General features: G+C 44.6%; 1 protein-coding gene across 2 annotated transcripts in view; it reads right to left on the reverse strand.

Annotated features, from left to right (window-relative positions):
- Nucleotides 1-1,268: 1,268 nt before the first annotated feature.
- TG (thyroglobulin) overlaps nt 1,269-24,138 on the reverse strand; it is a 178,598-nt gene continuing 155,728 nt past the window's right edge. For both annotated transcript variants that reach the window (XM_083144855.1, XM_083144854.1), the window contains exons 43-48: nt 22,692-22,859; nt 13,977-14,158; nt 10,638-10,745; nt 5,608-5,748; nt 2,012-2,202; nt 1,269-1,485 (exon numbers count right to left, since the gene is read on the reverse strand). In XM_083144855.1, coding sequence (XP_083000981.1) covers nt 1,373-1,485; nt 2,012-2,202; nt 5,608-5,748; nt 10,638-10,745; nt 13,977-14,158; nt 22,692-22,859 — 903 coding nt within the window. In that variant the 3' untranslated portion in view covers nt 1,269-1,372. The remainder of the gene's footprint in view (nt 1,486-2,011; nt 2,203-5,607; nt 5,749-10,637; nt 10,746-13,976; nt 14,159-22,691; nt 22,860-24,138) is intronic.

Here is a 24,138-nt window from a genome sequence, read left to right on the forward strand (position 1 = left end):
TGCCTACATACAGCGCTCCCTGCTCGGCAGTTACCTACATACAGCGCTCCCTGCTCGGCAGTTACCTACATACAGCGCTCCCTGCTCGGCAGTTACTGTACCTACATACAGCGCTCCCTGCTCGGCAGTTACCTACATACAGCGCTCCCTGCTCAGCAGTTACCTACATACAGCGCTCCCTGCTCGGCAGTTACCTACATACAGCGCTCCCTGCTCTGCAGTTACCCACATGCAGCGCTCCCTGCTCGGCAGTTACCTACATACAGTGCTCCCTGCTCGGCAGTTACCTACATACAGCGCTCCCTGCTGGGAAGTTACCTACATACAGTGCTCCCTGCTCGGCAGTTACCTACATACAGTACATACAGTGCTCCCTGCTCGGCAGTTACCTACATACAGCGCTCCCTGCACGGCAGTTACCTACATACAGCGCTCCTTGCTCGGCAGTTACCTACAAACAGCGCTCCCTGCACGGCAGTTACCTACATACAGCGCTCCCTGCTGGGCAGTTACCTACATACAGCGCTCCCTGCTCGGCAGTTACCTACATACAGCGCTCCCTGCTCGGCAGTTACCTACATACAGAGCTCGCTTCTCAGCAGTTACCTACATACAGCGCTCCCTGCTCGGCAGTTACCTACATACAGCGCTCCCTGCTGGGCAGTTACCTACATACAGCGCTCCCTGCTGGGCAGTTACCTACATACAGCGCTCCCTGCTCGGCAGTTACCTACATACAGCGCTACCTGCTCGGCAGTTACCTACATACAGCGCTCCCTGCTCGGCAGTTACCTACACACTGCATATGCGATTATTAACAATGCGAATGCCGGCGATGTACAGCGGGGGTTATTAGTGAATCCCGCCCACTATGTTCCCAGAGGTGCATTGCGCGAATACCATGTGACGTCATGACATCATACAGACCTGCCCACACTCCCAATGGCCCTTTCAAGTTCTTTGATAGGATAATAAAATGTTTGGACACACACAAGGGTCTCGTCCACTTTATGTGGGCAGTCATATTGCTGTAAATGTGTCACAGGGGACTCCCAACTGCCAAAATGAGCGCGGCAGTTAAGAAGGTATGCATGAGTTCTAAATACACCTCTGCATGTTTCGGAGTTTGTTCTATTACTTTGTAACTCATGGATGGTGAACCGGTTTATAACTCCGTATTTTATATCAATAAGAATAATACAATACAAATACTACATTGTGAATCCGTTTATTGTATGAAGGAGACAATCAGTTCATTATGGCTGGAAACAATGCACAATCAGACTATAATTATCATTCCGAATCCGCTGTGCCAGACACCCCCCCCCCCCCCCCGTATAACGGCCAGGTGGGGAACAAGCACCACCCGTCTTCAGTACGCGTCCGTTCGCTGCTTGGGGACGCTCTGTGTGACGCTCTGTGTGATGGCCGACTTTATTCCCCCTTCAACGCTATTTTTGGTGGATGCAGATCCGGTCTGTAAATCTACGAGACAAAATAAAAGCCTTAAGCATTACTAGGTCTTGTCGGAGTCTAACACACGGTACCGCGCTACAGGTGGCACAGACCACACAGAGGATGAATAGGTAGTGTGTGGCAGCCCTGTGCTATATATTCCTTCCTGCCAACAACTGGCACCTATACACAGCTCACTGGGAGAAAGCGGCACTGCAAAGAAGGGCTGCACTGTGTACACAGACAACACAGACAACGGAGCGCTCTGCTGTTTTGGTGTCATCCCCTTGGATAGTGCCACCAAGTGCCTCCCGAACCCCCCTACCCATTGAAGTCTTTCCAATTTGCTCAGCACTGCCCCTCGATATATTATTGTGCTCTGGGCCTCTACCCCACCTATGTAACACTTCACCTACATTTCCCTTTGGTCTCTTTGTAGCCCAGTTTCATTTCCCCTGACACCTGGCGCCCTGACATTTACTGCTACGCTGAGTTACAGAAGACAGTACACCTTGACATCTGCCAGTCTGTTTGATGACAATCTCTCGCCACTTACTTGTAGACAGTTTGAGAGCGGGGACGTAATCATTCCAAAACGAGCACTCAGCCTTCTTCAGACCCTGGAGACTGGGTAAAAGTTTAGTAAACTCTTTGTAGTTATCACCGTTGCTGTGACTCAGGTACTCGGTCCAGGACGGTAACGCAGGATTCCTTTTCCGTGAGTACGTGTACGGGAAGTTAGGGTTCCTGGTAGGAAAGCAAAAAGTTACATTTCATTTGAAAAGATTTTGATTAGAAACTTCTCCAAGGAGAGGACAACCCACTGCGAATTGATATAATAAAGCACAGGTTCTCAAACTCGGTCCCCGGGACCCCACACAGTGCAGGTTTCATCACAGAATCACAAGTGAAATAATTAGCTCCACTTGGTGATCATTTAAAATGTGTCATTGAGTAATGAGTGCACCTGTGCACCGGCCGGGTGACCTGAAAAATGTCAACTGTGTGTCCGGAGGACTGACTTTGAGAACCCATCTGATAAACTACTGTATAGACAAGACAACGTTTATTTTGCAGAAAGGATTAACGGCAACAAATGACTGGAACATCTTTATTTCATACAAGCCCCGTCGCCAGCATTAAAAGTCCCCCCGATTTGCGGGACTACATGGCGCGGTTTGCATATTTAGCCCCACCCCTCCCCACGAAAAGCCGCAAATCACGGTAATTCAAGGAGGCAGCCAGGCAGCTTGCGGATGGTGATGGAGAATCCGGGAGGATTGCCCACCTTTCCGGGGGGCCGGGAGGGGGACCCGTTATTTCGGGATCATCCCGGCCAATCCGGGAGGGTAGGCAACCCTGCTTTATTTTTAAATGGAAAGTTTGAAACCACTTGGGCCGGGGTGGGGAGGAGGACGAGCAGGTACTAATTACCCAGGCTAAGGCTTACTGGAAGGGCCCAGGTTGGCTGCCCCCAGAATATACATGTGGAGCGTGTAGGGCCACATAGCTGTCCAGCAATTAATACTTTTCTAATGTCATTCACTTTTATGGACATGAACACGTCAAAGTTTAGGCCACGCCCCATAACAACACCAGGGCCCTCAGTTTTGTCCTGTTTGAAACCCCTTTCCACCCCCCATGGCCATGGACAGTAGTTAAGGAGATGGTATTAGGTTGATAGATCTACAATTAAAAAGGTAGAGAGTCAATACGTCCAGTTTAAATGGTCACGTGATAGGGTAGCGAGCCACCTTGCCTGAAGATTGTGGAGCGAAGGGAGCCTGCGAGGGTGCATGTTTCCATCAACTTGGATGAGATATGGTGAAACATACAAAATGAACCAAACAAAAACTTTTTTCTCGACATATTTGTATCAAATGTTTTCTTGTTGACCTTTGTTTAGCGTCCACCTCTTCCATGTTGAACTTTTTGCGTGTTGGGGCCATTTGGGGCCGGCCTATTGCCTGTCGATCTTTTTACTGTAGATCTATTGACCCATAAAATCTCTGTCGAATGCCAAATCTTTACTTTGCAATAACAGTTAGCGCCTGTGTCATTTCATTCATAAAAACCATTGGGAAGATGGTGCGTGTGCATCCTCTTCCCAAATATCACTGGAAAAATGGCGCAGTGGAGGAGGAGAGACGTGCTTGCCGGCTCCAGGTGAGATGTAGTGCTGGGGGGAGGGGCTATTCAGAGGAGGGGCCATGCTGTTGAAATTATTTAACGGATTTCTTCCTGTTTCTGGAAATAGTTCAAAGAGCTACAGGGGCGGATCCAGGATAAAATGACAGGGGGGGGGGGGGCAACATGATAAAAGAAGGTTTAGGTGGGGGAGGGGCAGTGTTAGTAATGCCAGTGTACATGCTAAGAGAGCGGCAGAGAGAGGGTGGGAACGGGATTAAAAATAGGCCCTGGCATTTAAAGTATGCAGGCTCACCATGGCGACAAAGTTGAAGGATGCAGTTATGCGCGCGAAGAAGGCGCACTCCGGAAAAGGGGGTGTGGCCACTCAACAAGGGGCATGTCTTTGAGTGTAGTGTACAACACTATATACAACTTCTACACATTATGCAACAAAATACTAGACCCCACTATACTTGCCCCTACACATGATGCCAAATGGAATGAGCCAAAATTCACATAATGCCACATGGATTGAGCCAAAATTCACATAATGCCACACGGATTGAGCCAAAATTCACATAATAACACATGGATTGAGCCAAAATTCACATAATGCCACATGGATTGTGTCAAAATTCACATAATGCCACACGGATTGAGCCAAATTCAAAAAATGCCACACGGATTGAGCCAAAATTCACATAATGCCACTAGGATTGAGCCAAAATTCACATAATGCCACATGGATTGAGCCAAAATTCACATAATGCCACACGGATTGAGCCAGAATTCACATAATGCCACACAGATTAAGCCAAAATTCACAATACGTTTCATAAACAGGGACATTGTCCATCAAAGGCGCGCATTAAACATTTATATCATAATGTCCATTACACCATAATGTCCATTACAATGAAGTGACTGACAGAGTAGCTTTGCAGACGATGAACGTCTGGCTAGGAAGAATTTTTTTGGGAATTGAATGAGATCAACCACAAGCTTCTGTGATGCCAGGGAGGGAACTGGCAGCCGTCGGAACTAGGTGGGGGTCGGAATTGCCGGGTCCCATATTATCCTATGGGGAAAAAACGTTACAGCTTTGCCAGGCGATATCTTTGGTTCCCGGGGGGCTAGAGACACGGGGCTGGGCTCGTTGGAAAGCCCTGGTCCTCAGCTACAAAATGAAATGGCACGTGCCCAGGTGCCCCCCCCCCCCCCCTGAATCCACCACTGAAGAGCTACAAATATTAGACAAAAAGAATATAAGTGATTCTGCATACAGTACCTCTGGTGGGCTGCCAGAATAAGAATATAGCACTGTCCATGCCATCCGTTAGACACGATAGCCCTACTTCCATATACCAAGCCGTGCCATTTAGGCATAATATATCTTCCAGCTCATTTAGAAGTGTTTTTTTAAAAAAAAGAGGTTTACAGCAATCATTTTATCATGTTTTGGATAAATAATCTATATTATTTAGCAGGATATTATATATCGGGAGTGGGCAGGAGGCGGTGTATGTCACATGACTGGCATCATGTGATCACTGGCACGAATCAGCTGGATTGAACGCTCACAGTGCATTTGCATTTTTCCTGGCTGCAAAAGATCTTATTAAATTTGTCAACCCAGACACATTTTTCCTAGCCCCCACCCCACAGTGAGATATGCTTGGATTCTATTTGGCAGATGCTGATGGCATTTAGCCCTGCCCCCATTTCAGGCAAATGCCACAATTCGCGGGCCTGCAGAGAGGGGGCAGGGCTAAACAGTCATTTTCATTTTAGACCCACCCTCTCCCTGAACCACCGCCATCATTGGCACTACAATACAGGGGTCCGGGGGGGTGGGGTGACCATAGGAATTTCTGGAGCCTTGAGCCATTCCAGGAGGTTAGACAATGCTTTGAATACATTATAATACACTGACACATGTAAGGCCGGCTTTAGTATAATTGGTTTTTTAATGCTCGGGGACACTAATATAATTACTCTGTATACTGTATACATGGTACATACCCTGTCTTTACAAAGTTAGCCAGGTATTGCATGATCTTCAAGGAAAGGCCTTGCTCCTCTGTGTAGAACTGGTTCCTATAATTCGTGTGGAAAGGAATTCCAAATGCATATATAACGTCCTCTGGGAGATCCAGGCCAGTGCTGCAACAACACAGAGACATTAACTTATAACTATCACAATGAATAAGATTAATATGTACTAAAATGCCCATCTGCATTACTGTATGTAAAGTATCAGCATACCTCCCAACTTTCAGGCAGCAGGAGGAGGGACGGCCACACGCGCACCGAAGGCATGTCGAAAATTTTGGGGGCGTGACCTAGCCCATAACTAACTCTCTCTGCACAAGTTACATCAGGCCCACCTGCGGTGCAGCATGGTTTTGTCCATCTGAGAGGGAATTTGCCTTTGCAAGTGAACCAGAATAACCCCCTATGTCCTCCAGAATCAAACATTATTAGCTGGTATACCCTTATTCACTGCAGCTCTGTATGGAGAACATGGAGAGATATATCTGCAGATATACTACTGGTGTAGGAAAAAAAAACAGTTTGTATCCCAATTGCACACTGAATGAGAAATATGCATATAATAATCAGATAATACAGAGAACTTGGTTGCATATATCTGCAGATATAGGGCTAAGCCCCCAGGCCGTACGTCAAGGCATCTCTGTCACTGGGGGTCCCTAACACTGGGTGTGGGTCTGGGGTGTGGACCCTCAATATGCCGGCACAGGCTGACTACTCCAGGGCAGCACACAAATGAAAATTAGTAGGGGTTAATAAGAAGCACATAAGTGCTATGTAAGGAGGAACTTTATTAACATTTATGTTTTTCCTTATCACATTGTATGTATTATTTTAATCACACCTTCACCTCCTTACATAGCACTTATGTGCTTCTTATTAACCCCTACTAATTTTCATTTGTGTGCTGCCCTGGAGTAGTCAGCCTGTGCTGGCATATTGGGGGTCCACACCCCAGACCCACACCCAGTGTTAGGGACCCCCAGTGACAGAGATGCCTTGACGTACGGCCTGGGGGCTTAGCCCTATATCTGCAGATATATGCAACCAAGATCTCTGTATTATCTGATTATTATATGCATATTTCTCATTCAGTGTGCAATTGGGATACAAACTGTGGTACTTGTTTCCTAGCACGGCCACAACGATCATGATCGTGGGCATCGTAAGGGAAAATCGGGGGCATCGCGGCCATCGCATGCACAAAAAAATCGGGTGCGATGGCCGCGACGCGATGCCCGCGATTTTCCCATAGGGAACAATGTTAAATGCCTCAATTTAGCCGCGATGCCCCCGATTTCCCATAGGAAACAATGGTAAATGGCCCAGAAACCCCCCAAAACACCCCTGAACAGTGAAATGTCCCCCCAAAAGTATTTAACGCCACCCCACGATCAACGCGAACCCGAAGCGTGGCGAGCGCAGCGAGCCCGCGAGGGGCGGCGGTACGCGTCCTCCGACCTTTTCATACCCCCACTATCCACGTCAGCGTGGAGTTGAGAATAGAATAGTGTGGCGAGCGCAGCGAGCCCGAAGCGTGGCGAGCGCAGCGAGCCCCGCGAGGGGACGCGGATACCTGTGAAGCCTGCGAAGGGACGTGTTTACCTGTGAAGGTATCCGCGTCCCCTCGCCACGCTTCGGGCTCGGTGGCTCGCTGCGCTCGCCACACTATTCTATTCTCAACTCCACGCCGACGTGGATAGTGGGGGTATGAAAAGGTCGGAGGACGCGTACCGCTGCGCTCGCCACGCTTCGGGTTCGCGTTGATCGTGGGGTGGCGTCAAATAGTTTTTGGGGGAAATTTCACTGTTCAGGGGTGTTTTGGGGGGTTTCTGGGCCATTTACCATTGGTCCCTATGATGATTTGGTGAAATTGAGGCATTTAACATTGTTCCCTATGGGAAATCGGGGGCATCGCGGGTACATTGAGCCATTTAACATTGTTTCCTATGGGGAAATCGTGGGCATCGCGTCTGCACCATTTAAGCCTTTTTTAGCCGCATACGACGCGACCGACACGATTTTCACTGTTTTCAATGGGAAAATCGTGGGCATCGCGTCGGTCGCGTCGTATACCACTAAAAATGACACACGATGCCCGCGATTGTGGCCGTGCTAGGAAACAAGTACCCAAACTGTTTTTTTTTCCTAACCAGATTTACCCCTCCCTGTTGGCACCTGAATGACTTTACCTCTGATTGAGCAGCTTGCCAATAAAAGTGTTGTGCAGTTGAGAGAGGCATAGATGGGTCAGCATTAGGAGGGATTGCTGACACCTGAGTGCCATTGGAGAAGCCAGGGGTATCTCCAGGTAAGCTGGCTCTCAGATGTTGTAAGCCATTATCATGTGGCCTTACACTGGGCTATTAGGCCCATAAATTTGTTATTGTGCATGGGATGGGTTTGGGAGTGTGGTTCCCTCTTTGTTGGTATGGCTGGTCTGCTCCAGGTTAGCACACCCTAACACTTTATTAACATTTATGTTTTTCCTTATCACATTGTATGTATTATTTTAATCACACCTCCACCTCCTTACATAGCACTTATGTGCTTCTTATTAACCCCTACTAATTTTCATTTGTGTGCTGCCCTGGAGTAGTCAGCCTGTGCCGGCATATTGGGGGTCCACACCCCAGACCCACACCCAGTGTTAGGGACCCCCAGTGACAGAGATGCCTTGACGTACGGCCTGGGGGCATAGCCCTATATCTCCAGATATATGCAACCAAGATCTCTGTATTATCTGATTATTATATGCATATTTCTCATTCAGTGTGCAATTCGGGATACAAACTGTTTTTTTTTCCTAACCAGATTTACCCCTCCCTGTTGGCACCTGAATGACTTTACCTCTGATTGAGCAGCTTGCCAATAAAAGTGTTATACTACTGGTGTAGCCTAAAGCCCCACACACACTGGGCGATATTGTTAACTATAAGGGGCTTCTGACCAATATTATCAAAATATCGTCTAGTGTTGACACTCAATAAATGTTAACTATGAGTGGTATCTACTAAACATGCCGGTTAGTGGCCGTTGACGTGTAGTGTGTATGGGGCTTGGCCATACACCTAACGATTTATTGCCCAATCTTGCTGGTTGGAAAGGAAATCTGGTAACATATAGGTCCAAATGACAATTGAGAATTTGCTCCGAAAACAAACAAAAATGTGATGAAACCAATTCTCAATGAACTTTTTTTTTTTTTACAGTTTTCCGGCATTTTGGTGCAAATGATCCATTGCCATTTGCTCCCATACATTACCAGATTTTTGTTCCAGACAGCCAGAATGCAAGGGGTCATGGGTAGACACTGTGAAGGTCAACCACTAAAGGTTGACACATGAAATAGGTTGATAAGGTCGACAATAGGAAATTCGAAAGCCAAAGGGTCGACATGAGTTTTTCGTGTTTCTTTTGTCCCGAATTTTTGACGTAAGTCGACATGGGCACTGTATCAGTGTACCGCGTCCAGTCGCCATGCTCGCAATTATATTCTCCCTCCACGCCCTAGTGGTAGGACATGAAATGCCGCCTGTTTTGTAAAAAAAAACAGGAAAAGGTCGACCTTTTGACTGTCAATATTCCCATTGTCGACCTAATGCTTGTGTCGACCTATTATATTTACCCTACACAGAAAACATATCAATGTATGTTCTCCCCTTGCAGGGCAGCATGCCTCTGCCAAGCTGCACATGACTCCTGCGCTCCCTGTTTTTAATTTGCTCCTAACTCTTGCACATTTAATAGAGGACAAACAAGCTGAGCGTGGCCATGAAATGTTCCTGCGAGGAGACGGAAACTGTGACAGCGCTCGGAGCCCATCCATCCCGGCCCCAGTGTCAGTGCCAAGCACAGTAAATTAGGTACAGTATAAAAACCTATCCCTGCTAATTCTATAACAGAGTGTGGCAGGATTCTGAACTCCCGGAAAATGAGAATAATTACTTAGTCACGCTATGGACAATGAGTCCCAGACACGCGCCTAGAGAGGTGCTGGACGGGGTCCCGACAGTCATTAACCTGACGTCGGGATTCCGACTGTTAAAACACAGACGGCCGGGTTCCCGACGGCCATCGGCTATTTTCCCTCGTGGGGGTCCATGACCCCCATAGAGGAAGAATAGAATAGGTGGCGTGGCGAGCGCAGCGAGCCCGCAAGGGGCTTTGTTGCGCTGGCCACGCTGTCTGAGACCAGACGCTGTCCCGACGTCGAGATCCCGACGTCGGGATAATGACTGTCGGGATCCCGACTGTCGGTGAATCATACCACACCCGCCTAGAGAGGGCCCCGCACAGGAGTCACAGGGTTTTCAGTTCACAACAACCCCAGACGCCTCGATTAAAGAACGCTCTGTCCCAAAATGCCAGAAGGAGGTAACCCAGAGCAACAAATACAGTACTAAGAAGCCAATGTACTAAGCCTTGGAAAGAAATAAAGGGCCGGGTGTATTAAGCTCTGGAAAGTGATAAAGTGGAGAGAGTGATATTAAGTACCAGCTCCTAACTGTCATGTTACAGGCTGTTATAAAAAGTGCCCACCAACCAGCCCCCAAACTGCCATTTTCACTTTTTTTAAAGCTAAGTATGCCTGGCACAAAATAATCACCAATCAGCCCCTAACTGTCATGTTTGAAAAATGACAGGAGCTGATCTGTTGGTAGTTTATCTCTCCAAACTTTATCACTCTCCAAGGTTTATCTACTGTAGGCATTTTTTTCCATACAGGCAATGCGTTATCACCTCCCCCAATGGCAAATGGTCTGAAGGGTTGGCCATGCTGTCTGGCACCCCTCATGTACAGCTACTAAACATGCTGGTTAGTGACCGCGGACTTGTAGTGTGTATGGTGCTTGGCCATACACCTGAAGATTTATTGTCCAATATTGATGGTTGGAATGGAAATCTGGCAAATGACAATTGAGAATTTGCTCCGAAAACAAACAAAAATGATGTAACCAATTCTCAAAGGCCCTATGTTTAGGACATTGATGACTCACCTGCTCTGCACGAAGGTCTCAGGAACATAGTACATGTGGACTCTGCCCCGCAGGTTCTCAGACCAGTGCTGGGCCATCCTGATGGCGGGACAGGCTATAAAATGGTCCCTAGGGAGGCAAGAAGAAAAACAACGGTGGGTTTAATAAAAGACAAGCAATGTGCACCAAGCAGAATGTATAAATAAGATTAGAGATATAATGTTTCTGGGCCGCCGTGATATGGGGTGTGCCTGGGCTGCAGCGGCATATCAGTCATTGGTGATTTCGCACACCACCCAGTTCCTCAAAGACAGGGGCCAGAGCCTTTGTTATTTTCTGTTCATGCGCCATAGTCCCGAGGTAATCGCTGGGAAGGTGGGATTGATGGCGGAGGCAGGGAGGAATCCCAATGCATGGTAAGACCGGGGGTGGATTTAGACCTCATGGGGCCCTAGGCAAGATACCAGTTTGGGGCCATCTTCAATCAATCCAGTTGCGCACTGCTCCTCTGGGAATGTTTTGGATGGCCGGGATATCTTTGTGGGGCCCCTTGCGATCTGCTGGGCCCTAGGCAAATGCCTTGGATGATGGTGGAAAATCCATCTCTGGGTGGGGGAACGGACAACCCTCCATATGGGTATCTTTTGGACGGTGCTTACATAGAGATCAATATTCACAAGTTAACCAGCACCAAACGCAACCACGTTTGTCCACATACACATTGACACAAGGGATTAGATTCGCCATTGAATACTTGAAGAACATCTGTCCCCTCCACACAGTGGATGCAGCCATTTTGTGGTTTAAACAAATATTTATGGAAATACAGCCTATCAATTCCCTAGGAAGCACTACCTCATTAACATATGGGCGCAATGGGCCTCATTTGCCACTGGACACAAGTAATGTTTGTGATGTAAATATATATAAAGGGATCCGTGAAACTCGACATACACACATAATAACACTTATTACCGCAGCCGGGAAGTTCAGAGAGCCAAATACATGAAACTGCAAATGAGGCCACAGTTTTTCTCAACAAAATAGTTCATAATACTTAATACATTACACTCTCATGAATACTGGTTCAGCCCACAAAATGGCCGCCTTTTTGGGATACTGTATATGTGACAGGAAGATACTGGGGCAGATTTATTAAGCTCTCTGAAGTGATAATGTGGCAGGTACTTTTTCACCGGCCAATCAGTTCCTAACTGTGAGGTTACAGGCTTGGTTTGAAAAATGACAGGTAGGAGCTGATTGGCCGGTGATAAAAACCAGACACTTTATCACTTCACCGAGCTTAATAAATCTACCAATGAGTTATAGACCTAATAAAGACTGAATGCAAAGGAATCATGTGTAAAATGACTCATGGCAAAATAGAATCAATTATTTATGTTTAAGGCGGAAGAGCCCTACATCTAACTAAATGCAAATTGAATGAACAGAAGAGAAATCTAATGCAGGCAGGTATTTATCCATAATGCAATACCATCAGTGAGGCATCAGATTGGCTACAAATGTATTTTGTCACAGGACAAAGATCCCAAAAATACAGCCAATGTCATTAAAACTATCTTCCGTAGGGATGGTCATCGGTGCGCCAATAATGGCGGCACTGTGACCGTCGATGGACATTAGTTATGTAACGGGGAACCATTGATGGTTTAATTCATCAATGCCCATCTTTCACTGAGTGGCCCATAGGCCAATCACAGCCTGGGGGTGGAGCTTTGAGGGTGTCAAGGTGGAGCTACAGTATGCTCCGCATCCACTGACAGCTCCCGAGGTAGGGCTGCAGCACAGTCCAGAATTCAAATAGGGGGGCTACCAACTGCCAGTGAGTCAGGTTGGAATGGCAGTTGGTGGCAGTTGCTGTGTCTCCCCTACTTGAAATTTGAACTGTGCTGCAGTTGATAAAAATAAACTAACACTTTATTTTTTAAAGAATTCTCACTTTGCAGCATTTTTTCTGCCTAACATATTTGCATAGTACTGTACATTATATATATATATATATATATATATATATATATATATATATTAAACATAATACTGTAACCGATTTGGTTAAAATGTGCGCTGTATCCCGGTGGCATGTCCTTAGGCTCTGTATAATGGACAGATATAAAATAACCCACGGTATATGTTTGTACATGATATAAGACATTCCCGTCTTACTTACTTTAGCTGCAGAATCTATACTGATGTAAATAGAACATACCACAGCATTACATAGGACATACCACAGCATTACATAGAACATATCATAGCATGTTAATCTACAGTCTGACAAGTAGAAGCATTTCAGAAGTTCATATTCTGGTTACACCTGACAGCAGCCATCCAGAAATGGTATCAATTAAACCATTGATTAGAACAGGGGTTCTCAACTCCAATTCTAAGTACAGTACTAGCAACAGGTCATGTTTTCTAGATGTCTTTAACCATGCACAGCTGAGTTACTATAATCTATTTCGCTGGGTCAGTAATTACATCCACCAGCCTCCAAATACAGAATCTTAAAAACATGACCGGTTAGAAGAACTTAACGTTGAGTTTGCCAACCACCGTGCTTGACTAGGGAGTAGGTAACCTGTGGCACTCCACCTCCAATGGACCAAGACATCCCAGCAATGATATACAATTGGCAATTCAACATGCCCACCTCACAGCCTGATCTCACACCGGATTGTGGATTCTTATATGCAACCTTATGGGGCTGCAACAAAACAATCCACAACATACGCCACAATGCGCTGTGAACGTGCATCTAATTGGATTCAGCCATATAAGGCCCCCTTACACTTGTCCAACTTGTTCTCCAACAAGTTGGACCTGATTGACTTGAGATTTCCTATGTGCAGGAGGATCAATCTCTTGGTTAGACCCAATGCACATGGGATCCTACAGCATCAGGCACATCAGATTTTGGCAGATAAATTGGCCCAATCCATCTGAATTGGGTCAAATCTGACAAAATCTCACAAGCGTAAGGGGCCCTTAAACTGTTTTTGAATGTGAACAGTAACCCAATACCATGTATGGACCTCGAAATGTAATATCAACTGCATTCACTGTCTAATTAAGAAAACATCACTTTTTTTAGATTACAAAAAAAATATTTTTTAAATTAAAAAACACAAATATGTAGAAATGTTTGACAAGATCCATGAACGCAAATGGTGCAACACTATCGGCAACTGAAAAATGCTCAATTCAGACCACACCTTTTAGACTGCTAAAGGCTTCATCACAAATAATTTGGAATCTGTGAAATTCTATTGAATTTTAAACTAGGTCAAAATTTCCAAGCAATTCCCACCTCCTCAGAGGTTCACAGAAAGTTGCGCATACCGTGTAGAATTTTCCAAAGCTCTAGAAAAGCTGGCATAGTCATCAGTGGAATGCTGAAGAGCGTAGAACCACACAGCTGCCTCCCGAACCAGCGTATTTGCCTCCTCTCCCCCTAAGGAGTTCTGGAGAGCCTGGTAGAAAGCCATTTTTCCATCACCTCTTCCCTGACGTTCTTCAAACCTCTATGGCAATAAGAAGCATTTTGACATGTATTAAATTAATCATCTCAATCATCAAGAGAAGTTCAAATACAGGTTCTAAAAACATATCACCCTTTGAAAACTCTCTGCGTTAAGCTAAGGATAGTATGTATAGAGTTTCCACTACATTAACCGGACGTCACACTTCATTTGTCCCCTCTCTGAATGAATTAATGTCATACTGTACGTACCATAGATTGGTACTGAGATGACAAATATGTTTAACCCTTTGCGTGCCAAGTGAATTTGTCAAAACTGGTGCGAAAATTGCCAAGCAAACATATTTATTAATCATAATGACCTGTAATGTTTACCTTATAGAGGAAATATAATCTTTTTTTAAACAACATTTTTTTATTTGAATTTACATTTTCAGTGGATATTATGAACATCTCTCAAAGAGCACTTAAAGGATTAAGTTGCTTTACAAATTACACACTGTCATAACTTGATATTTGTAGACCCCATGATAAAAATTTGTACTGTAAGTGCCCTTATGAAAATCACCCAATAGTGAAAAATATATATACTGTAGCACATATATATATATATATATATATATATATATATCGATCCAGGAGACCGGCACTCCAGCAATGCAGCAACGGTGCAGGTGCCTTTCCAAAGAAGAAATGAAATAAATATGTCCAAAAGGCGGATGGCACTCTGCTTTCAATAATGAATAGGCGACACAAGGTGTGTAGTCAACGTTTCAGTGATCTTATCACTTTTATCAAGACATAAAATAGTGCATTACAGACAAAACATATATAGACATACTCACAAACTTAGTGCACCTCTCACCAACCACGCACGGTCCCGGAGTCAGGTGACGTCATTACTGCGCATCAGCGCTGACGGCCCGGCATCATGGGGGGCGTGTTCTCACCGGCGTCTGTGGTTGCCATGGGGAAGTGGGCGTATCTGTGCCCGTCAACCCGAATGTTGCTTTGGCCGTCAGCAGATCGCAATGACGGCTAGACTTCTTGCAGACTGGCAGTTGAATTGGGTGGCAACCTACACACTGTGAAATAAGTGAAACAACAATGTATAAATAAAAGGCATTCGGACAGATAATACTATATGGCAGACTGTGCTGTGTCAGCCAGGGTTGTACTCAAGCGAAAAACGCATTATAGTATACAGGAAAACTGACTTCATCCGTGCACAGAGAGACCATCAATTCCACGACAACGGAAATACTCAATTACAATTAACAATTAAATAATGATGTCTAATCAAACATCTAGTTCAGTTGTTAGGTGGAATGGGAAACAATCTATCAGTCAATTAATAGGGTGTGTACACAGTTAAATGAAATAATGGCAGGGAGGACAGGCTGTCATTTTATAGAAAAGGAGAAAATGAAAGCATTTCATTGAGTCCAGCAGGATGGATAGTTTGTAGTTTATGAATCCAAAGGGCTTCACGCTGTAACAAAATTCTTCCTCTGTCACCTCCCCTACGGCTGGGGGGTATCCAATCAATCATTTTACATTTTATGTTAGTGATGGAATGGTGGAAGTCTTTGTAGTGTCTGGCCACTGGTTGATCAATTGGTTTTCCTTCCAATGCCGCACGTATATGTGATCGATGCAGTGCTAGACGTTCTTTTAATTGTCTGGTGGTTTTACCGATGTAGAGTAAACCACACGGACATCGGATTTGGTAAACGACATATCGGCTAGAACATGTGAGGGGGTATTTAATCTTGAAGATCTTTCCTGATGCCGGATGTCTGAATGTGTCACCGATCTCCATGGTGCTACAAGTGGTACAGCCAGTGCAGCGGTAATTACCCGGTTTTCTGGTCAGAAAGTGACTTGGTCTGACAATGTCCATTCCCGTAACATCGTTATGGACCAGGGCATCTTTAAGGTTTTTGCCTCTGCGATATGAGGGTAGGATGGTTGAGTTCTTCAGACTTTTGAGCGAAGGATCGGCCGATACAATTGGCCAGGCTGCTTTTGCCGTTTTCATCAGTTTTTTGCTGGTAGTACTGTAATCTTGGGGCCATACAATTCTGTTGGATTTCTCTACTTCTTTCTTGGGAGTGAGTGCCTCTTGTCTGGAGATGGCCAGGGCTTTGTGTTTGGCTTTCATAAGTGTCTTGTGATGATAGCCTCGTTTGAGGAATTTCAGTAGCATGGCATCAATTTGTATCTCAGTGTCTCTGCGATCACTGCAGATGCGAATAATTCTTAAAAACTGGGAAAAAGGCAAAGCATTTTTTAAAGGCAAGGGGTGATGACTTTCTCCTTGTAGTATGGTGTTTCTGTCAGTTTTTTTGTAATACATACTTGTAAGCAGCTCTCCCGACTCCGTTTGAGTTATCTGGACATCCAGATAATGTACAGTTTCGTAGCTGCATTCAAAAGTTAATTTGATCGTGGAATTGAGATCATTGATGTGTTTAATGGCTGTTTCAAATGCTGATTGTGTGCCAGACCACAGAAGGAAGATATCATCTATATATCTGGTGTACCCCAAGATATTAGATGAAATCATTGTATCGGTGAAAAAGAAGTCTTCTTCTGCTTCAAACATAAAAATGTTCGCGAAACTGGGCGCTACGCAGGATCCCATCGCACACCCAGTGCGTTGGATGTACAGTGCACCATTGAAAAGAAAATAGTTCCTTGATAGAGTCAGTTCCAAGAGCTGTACAAATAAGTCCAGGTCTGGCCCAGTGTATTTCAGATTGTTGGTTAGAAATCTTTTTACTGCCTGTACACCAGCCATTTGTGGAATGCTGGTGTACAGACTGGCAACATCAATGGTGCATAGCAGACATTTCGATGGAAGTGGGGACCAGGCATTTAACTTCAAAAGGAACGTGGTAGTATCTTTTAGGAATCTTGGATGCTCCTGAATTAGGGGTTGTAGGTAGTGATCGAGGTATTTGGAAACATCATAATAGATGGAGTCTCTGGCTGCTATAATCGGTCGCCCGGGAGGATTGGTGGCGTTTTTGTGCAGCTTAGGAATCGTATATAAAGCTGGAATGCGGGGCCATTCTTTGACTAGTGCTTCTTTGATATTCACAGAAATGAGTTGCTGCTGTACTGCTGTCTCAAGAATGTCGTCAAGTTCTTTTTTAAATTGGATCGTGGGATCTTGATCCAATTTCGCATATACCGAGGTGTCCGCAAGTTGGGAGTTAATCTCAGCAATGTACGCTCTGAGGTCTTGAACGACTATACCGCCGCCTTTATCGGCTGGGCGTATAGTTATGTCATTATATCCACTTAAGTCTTTGAGTGCTTGGCGTTCTGCGGAGCTGAGATTGCTGTGTAAATTGTATGGTTGTCGACTAAGTGTGTCGATAGTTCTGTCCATATGGTCTGTAAAGCATTTGATGGTCACACTTTGAGAATTGGGATTGAAGGTAGATTTTTTCTTTATAACTGGTTGACTTATAGGGAGTGCATTTTCTGTGTTTATGTAGAATTCTTTAAGCTTGATTCTACGATTGAACTTGAACAAGTCTACTTTGTCTTGGAAATCATTGGTCTTGTGGGTTGGCACAAAGGATAAACCTAGGTTCAATACCTTGGTTTCTGCAGGAGTCAGTATTCTGGACGACAGGTTAAATACTATGTCCTCTGATTGTATTTCCTTCCTCGCCTGCCTTGCCCACTGACCTCCGCGCCTGGTGCAGGCTCGTTCCGAAGATCTAGAGTGGCCCTGGTAGCAACCCCTAAAGGGGGACGGCGTTGATTTTTCTGGGGGGCACATTCTGCTTCACTGGAGGATGCAGCACCGCTGGATTGGTCGGTTTCAAGAGGGAACCTTCTCTGTTTGCGGAATCTTTGATTTCTCTCACGCTGGGGGCCTCTGTTGTAGGCCCAGCTGTAGACTTTTTGTTCTTTATAGTCTCTGTTGACTCTCTCAAATTTAGATTTTTTAAAGGTAATCAAGTCCGTTTTATATTTCTCAATTTGTATCGCCAAATTGGATACCCAATCCTGGGTCGTGTCAGCTTTAATTTTAGATAGGTTTTTCTTCTCAAAAGCTGTTATATTTTCTGTTGTGAGGGTCAGCTCTCTACGAGCTTCCTCAATAACCAAAAGGATCAGATCAAACGAACACCGATTTAATACTGCCGCCCACTTACGACAAAAATCTGTATTGTAACGTCCAATCGTGGGGGTATTTCTAATGCGGAAACCCCTTGGTATCTTTTTTTCTCTGAAATAATCGGAGAGTGATACTCCATGTAGGTAGTAATCTACCTCTCGTTTTTTGAGCCTGGTGAGTTGGGCCAAAAGTTGCTGTACTGTGTCTTCTCCTGCCGTGGAGGTTAGATTATCGCGGAATAAGATGGAATCAGCCTCTGTGTCTGTATGGGTCAGTGTTTCACCCAGCGGTAGTACAACATTTGTAAATCCAATTTCTTCATCTGTTGCCGACATATCCCGGCAGTGCAGTTATTCCAACTGTCACTGTAGCGGGAGTAGAGACTTGCACAGAACATAAACACAGAAAATGCACTCCCTATAAGTCAACCAGTTATAAAGAAAAAATCTACCTTCAATCCCAATTCTCAAAGTGTGACCATCAAATGCTTTACAGACCATATGGACAGAACTATCGACACACTTAGTCGACAACCATACAATTTACACAGCAATCTCAGCTCCGCAGAACGCCAAGCACTCAAAGACTTAAGTGGATATAATGACATAACTATACGCCCAGCCGATAAAGGCGGCGGTATAGTCGTTCAAGACCTCAGAGCGTACATTGCTGAGATTAACTCCCAACTTGCGGACACCTCGGTATATGCGAAATTGGATCAAGATCCCACGATCCAATTTAAAAAAGAACTTGACGACATTCTTGAGACAGCAGTACAGCAGCAACTCATTTCTGTGAATATCAAAGAAGCACTAGTCAAAGAATGGCCCCGCATTCCAGCTTTATATACGATTCCTAAGCTGCACAAAAACGCCACCAATCCTCCCGGGCGACCGATTATAGCAGCCAGAGACTCCATCTATTATGATGTTTCCAAATACCTCGATCACTACCTACAACCCCTAATTCAGGAGCATCCAAGATTCCTAAAAGATACTACCACGTTCCTTTTGAAGTTAAATGCCTGGTCCCCACTTCCATCGAAATGTCTGCTATGCACCATTGATGTTGCCAGTCTGTACACCAGCATTCCACAAATGGCTGGTGTACAGGCAGTAAAAAGATTTCTAACCAACAATCTGAAATACACTGGGCCAGACCTGGACTTATTTGTACAGCTCTTGGAACTGACTCTATCAAGGAACTATTTTCTTTTCAATGGTGCACTGTACATCCAACGCACTGGGTGTGCGATGGGATCCTGCGTAGCGCCCAGTTTCGCGAACATTTTTATGTTTGAAACAGAAGAAGACTTCTTTTTCACCGATACAATGATTTCATCTAATATCTTGGGGTACACCAGATATATAGATGATATCTTCCTTCTGTGGTCTGGCACACAATCAGCATTTGAAACAGCCATTAAACACATCAATGATCTCAATTCCACGATCAAATTAACTTTTGAATGCAGCTACGAAACTGTACATTATCTGGATGTCCAGATAACTCAAACGGAGTCGGGAGAGCTGCTTACAAGTATGTATTACAAAAAAACTGACAGAAACACCATACTACAAGGAGAAAGTCATCACCCCTTGCCTTTAAAAAATGCTTTGCCTTTTTCCCAGTTTTTAAGAATTATTCGCATCTGCAGTGATCGCAGAGACACTGAGATACAAATTGATGCCATGCTACTGAAATTCCTCAAACGAGGCTATCATCACAAGACACTTATGAAAGCCAAACACAAAGCCCTGGCCATCTCCAGACAAGAGGCACTCACTCCCAAGAAAGAAGTAGAGAAATCCAACAGAATTGTATGGCCCCAAGATTACAGTACTACCAGCAAAAAACTGATGAAAACGGCAAAAGCAGCCTGGCCAATTGTATCGGCCGATCCTTCGCTCAAAAGTCTGAAGAACTCAACCATCCTACCCTCATATCGCAGAGGCAAAAACCTTAAAGATGCCCTGGTCCATAACGATGTTACGGGAATGGACATTGTCAGACCAAGTCACTTTCTGACCAGAAAACCGGGTAATTACCGCTGCACTGGCTGTACCACTTGTAGCACCATGGAGATCGGTGACACATTCAGACATCCGGCATCAGGAAAGATCTTCAAGATTAAATACCCCCTCACATGTTCTAGCCGATATGTCGTTTACCAAATCCGATGTCCGTGTGGTTTACTCTACATCGGTAAAACCACCAGACAATTAAAAGAACGTCTAGCACTGCATCGATCACATATACGTGCGGCATTGGAAGGAAAACCAATTGATCAACCAGTGGCCAGACACTACAAAGACTTCCACCATTCCATCACTAACATAAAATGTAAAATGATTGATTGGATACCCCCCAGCCGTAGGGGAGGTGACAGAGGAAGAATTTTGTTACAGCGTGAAGCCCTTTGGATTCATAAACTACAAACTATCCATCCTGCTGGACTCAATGAAATGCTTTCATTTTCTCCTTTTCTATAAAATGACAGCCTGTCCTCCCTGCCATTATTTCATTTAACTGTGTACACACCCTATTAATTGACTGATAGATTGTTTCCCATTCCACCTAACAACTGAACTAGATGTTTGATTAGACATCATTATTTAATTGTTAATTGTAATTGAGTATTTCCGTTGTCGTGGAATTGATGGTCTCTCTGTGCACGGATGAAGTCAGTTTTCCTGTATACTATAATGCGTTTTTCGCTTGAGTACAACCCTGGCTGACACAGCACAGTCTGCCATATAGTATTATCTGTCCGAATGCCTTTTATTTATACATTGTTGTTTCACTTATTTCACAGTGTGTAGGTTGCCACCCAATTCAACTGCCAGTCTGCAAGAAGTCTAGCCGTCATTGCGATCTGCTGACGGCCAAAGCAACATTCGGGTTGACGGGCACAGATACGCCCACTTCCCCATGGCAACCACAGACGCCGGTGAGAACACGCCCCCCATGATGCCGGGCCGTCAGCGCTGATGCGCAGTAATGACGTCACCTGACTCCGGGACCGTGCGTGGTTGGTGAGAGGTGCACTAAGTTTGTGAGTATGTCTATATATGTTTTGTCTGTAATGCACTATTTTATGTCTTGATAAAAGTGATAAGATCACTGAAACGTTGACTACACACCTTGTGTCGCCTATTCATTATTGAAAGCAGAGTGCCATCCGCCTTTTGGACATATATATATATATATATATATATATATATATATAAATAAATAACTTTGAGAGTAAAGGTGGCCCCTTCCAGCACTGGGCCCTATAGCAGCTGCACTGAAATTCGGTGATATCATGACTGTGAGCCACCAACATTTGCTGTATCCAGGTATTTTTTGTGTGTGTGTGTGCACACACATGGGGGGGTGGCACCAGTGTTTGGAATAGGGGCACCCATGCCTACGTTGACCTAACATTAATCAGGCTTTGACCCTTAAATCACTGTGGCATGCTACATGAAGAATCCTGGCATTTTCCATTTCCTTTAGTTTGTTTCTTCAGGCTCATCTTAATGGGGGACATTGAATTCTCTTCATGGTTAAGTGCCCAGAGTTTTTGAATTGCTCGCACTGTAAACTGGAATCTGGTGCAGTAATTATTGGACAGCGGTCTTCTTCATGCAGTATGTAGCAATGCTGCTCTGATAAGTGATAACACGATGTTCCGTCATTACCAGATACAGAACATTATGCAATAGGACTACGTAACAGATGACAAAAGACTAAAAACAACTACTGTCATTGAATGCATCCTGTACATGTACTGCATACCTTGTGGGGGAGGATGGGGACAGGAACAGGATGGAGGTACCACAAGGGGAAATGGCAACATTATTTCACATCATTTGACCCAAATGATAAAGAGATACTGTGAGTGTCGGGGTAATTTATTTACAATAGATAAACATGAAATCCACACAAATAAATGTAAAATAAATATGTACAGATATCTATATACTGTATATACCCTTTATGAGGTGAAGTGATGCCACTGACCCCTAGAGGTCACTTGATGGACCGAATTACTCCTTAACACGGGGATGGGGAACCTTTGCGGCAGGGGGGCACAAAATTAATAGTTAAGCCACTGCGGTAAATGCATTCGCTTGAAAACATTGTATGCAAACGGATTGCATAGGATGTATGCTGGAGTATCACATGTGAGGCTAGCTTAGGGAAATCCTGGGTAAGTGGCGCAGCGAAGCAGTAGTGTTGCACTGTGCAAGTGACAGGATGCACGGACTGCGCTGAGCAAAGAACAGGACACAAACCAAACTGTAATGGGTCTGGTCAAACTTCCAAATAAAGGTTGTACTGTACTGGTGGATGAACGACTAATTAGAAAGAAAGACAACATTGTGACATCATAACTACAGCAATTACATCCTGGGGAATCTTATTATTATTATTATTAATACTGTACCTTAATGGCCTTGGCCCTGCTGATCAGACCATCCCGCTCAGTACTTCCAATAAACAGGTCCATGTCCTGAGGCAGCTTCTGCTCCAACAGTCCTGAGGGTGTGTCCCGTAGATAGACACCATCTACAACAGGCCCCCAAGTTTGGAAAGGTCCACGCACAGCCAGCAGCTATAGATAGAAAGCATCAGCACGCATGATAATACGCTCAATATGTATATGTGTATAAATTGTTAGTTACATTTTAAATGGGGCTTAGGGGGCGTAAAATATGCCTGAAATTACGCTGTGATTTAAGCCGCTCTAGATTTAATTGGTCATAGTGTCGGAGTCAGACTCAGCGGCTAAAGGATGCACAAAGTGTCTCAGGCCTTGCACAGTCGATCCCACAGATGTATAACAGTGAAAGACTTTGTAGGGTGCACTAGCATTAAGACGAAGACAATACTGCGGCAAAAGAGGCCGCTGCATCTGCGTGACTCATAACCAGTGCCAAAGAGCGGCAAGTGTTTCTTCTGTGTACATGGGTTGTCTGCAGCTGTAAAGAATGTATTCAATAAACCAATAAAATACATTTAAAGAAACAATATAACTGCTCCAGTCATCCCAACAGTCACAGCTGGAGTCTTCTGATAGGGTGACGCAGATATCACTGGGTTATGTACAGATGGAGCCTTACTTAACTAGCCATCGCTGGATAGCCATGGTGAGCCGTGGCTCACCAAGGCCTATTGTTCTCAGCTATACATAGAACAATACAGTAGGGGAGTAGCATAGGATTAAGTCCGACAGCTCTGGCTCACTTAAGCCTATTAAAGGGCTAGATGTGGATGGCTCTATCTGTACATCACTGGGTACTCGTAGAAGGTTATGGATCTATACCAGCTGCATTCTAAAATGGTTTGTGCTCCAGTAGTCAGGACGCCACTGCAGAAATGGGGGGTTTATAATGGAAGGCATAGGATATCTGACAATCAGGAACTGCAAATTCAGATTGGAACCCTGCAGATTTTCCGAAATTTTCATAGAATGGAAAATGGAAATGTCAACTACCCCCTTGGACAGTGGTCCCACATAAATAGGAAGATTGTTAGGGCGGGATGTAACAACAGCGATAAAAAAAATTCAGACTTTTACTGTATTCCTATGTATTAAGCTCCAGAATCGACAATGAGTTACTCAATTGTTGGGTAATTTTCCACTGAGACTGATCCGATCTGATCCCTCCCAGAATCCCCTCGCATGTTGGAGCTGTGTACATACTATATAGGAATGTATTAAAAACTGGATATTTGGAGATTTACTGCAGTTTTTGCTTTAGTACACCAGACCCTTACTATGATAAATAATCCACAAAGATTATTAACCTATAATCATTCTTGAGAATCATATGCTTACAACACATTTCCAGTTTAATTTACTTACACAACATCCCAACACGAGCAGCCAG

This window comes from Crinia signifera, chromosome 5 (assembly GCF_055691185.1).
Source record: "Crinia signifera chromosome 5, ASM5569118v1, whole genome shotgun sequence".
Lineage (NCBI taxonomy): Eukaryota > Metazoa > Chordata > Amphibia > Anura > Myobatrachidae > Crinia > Crinia signifera.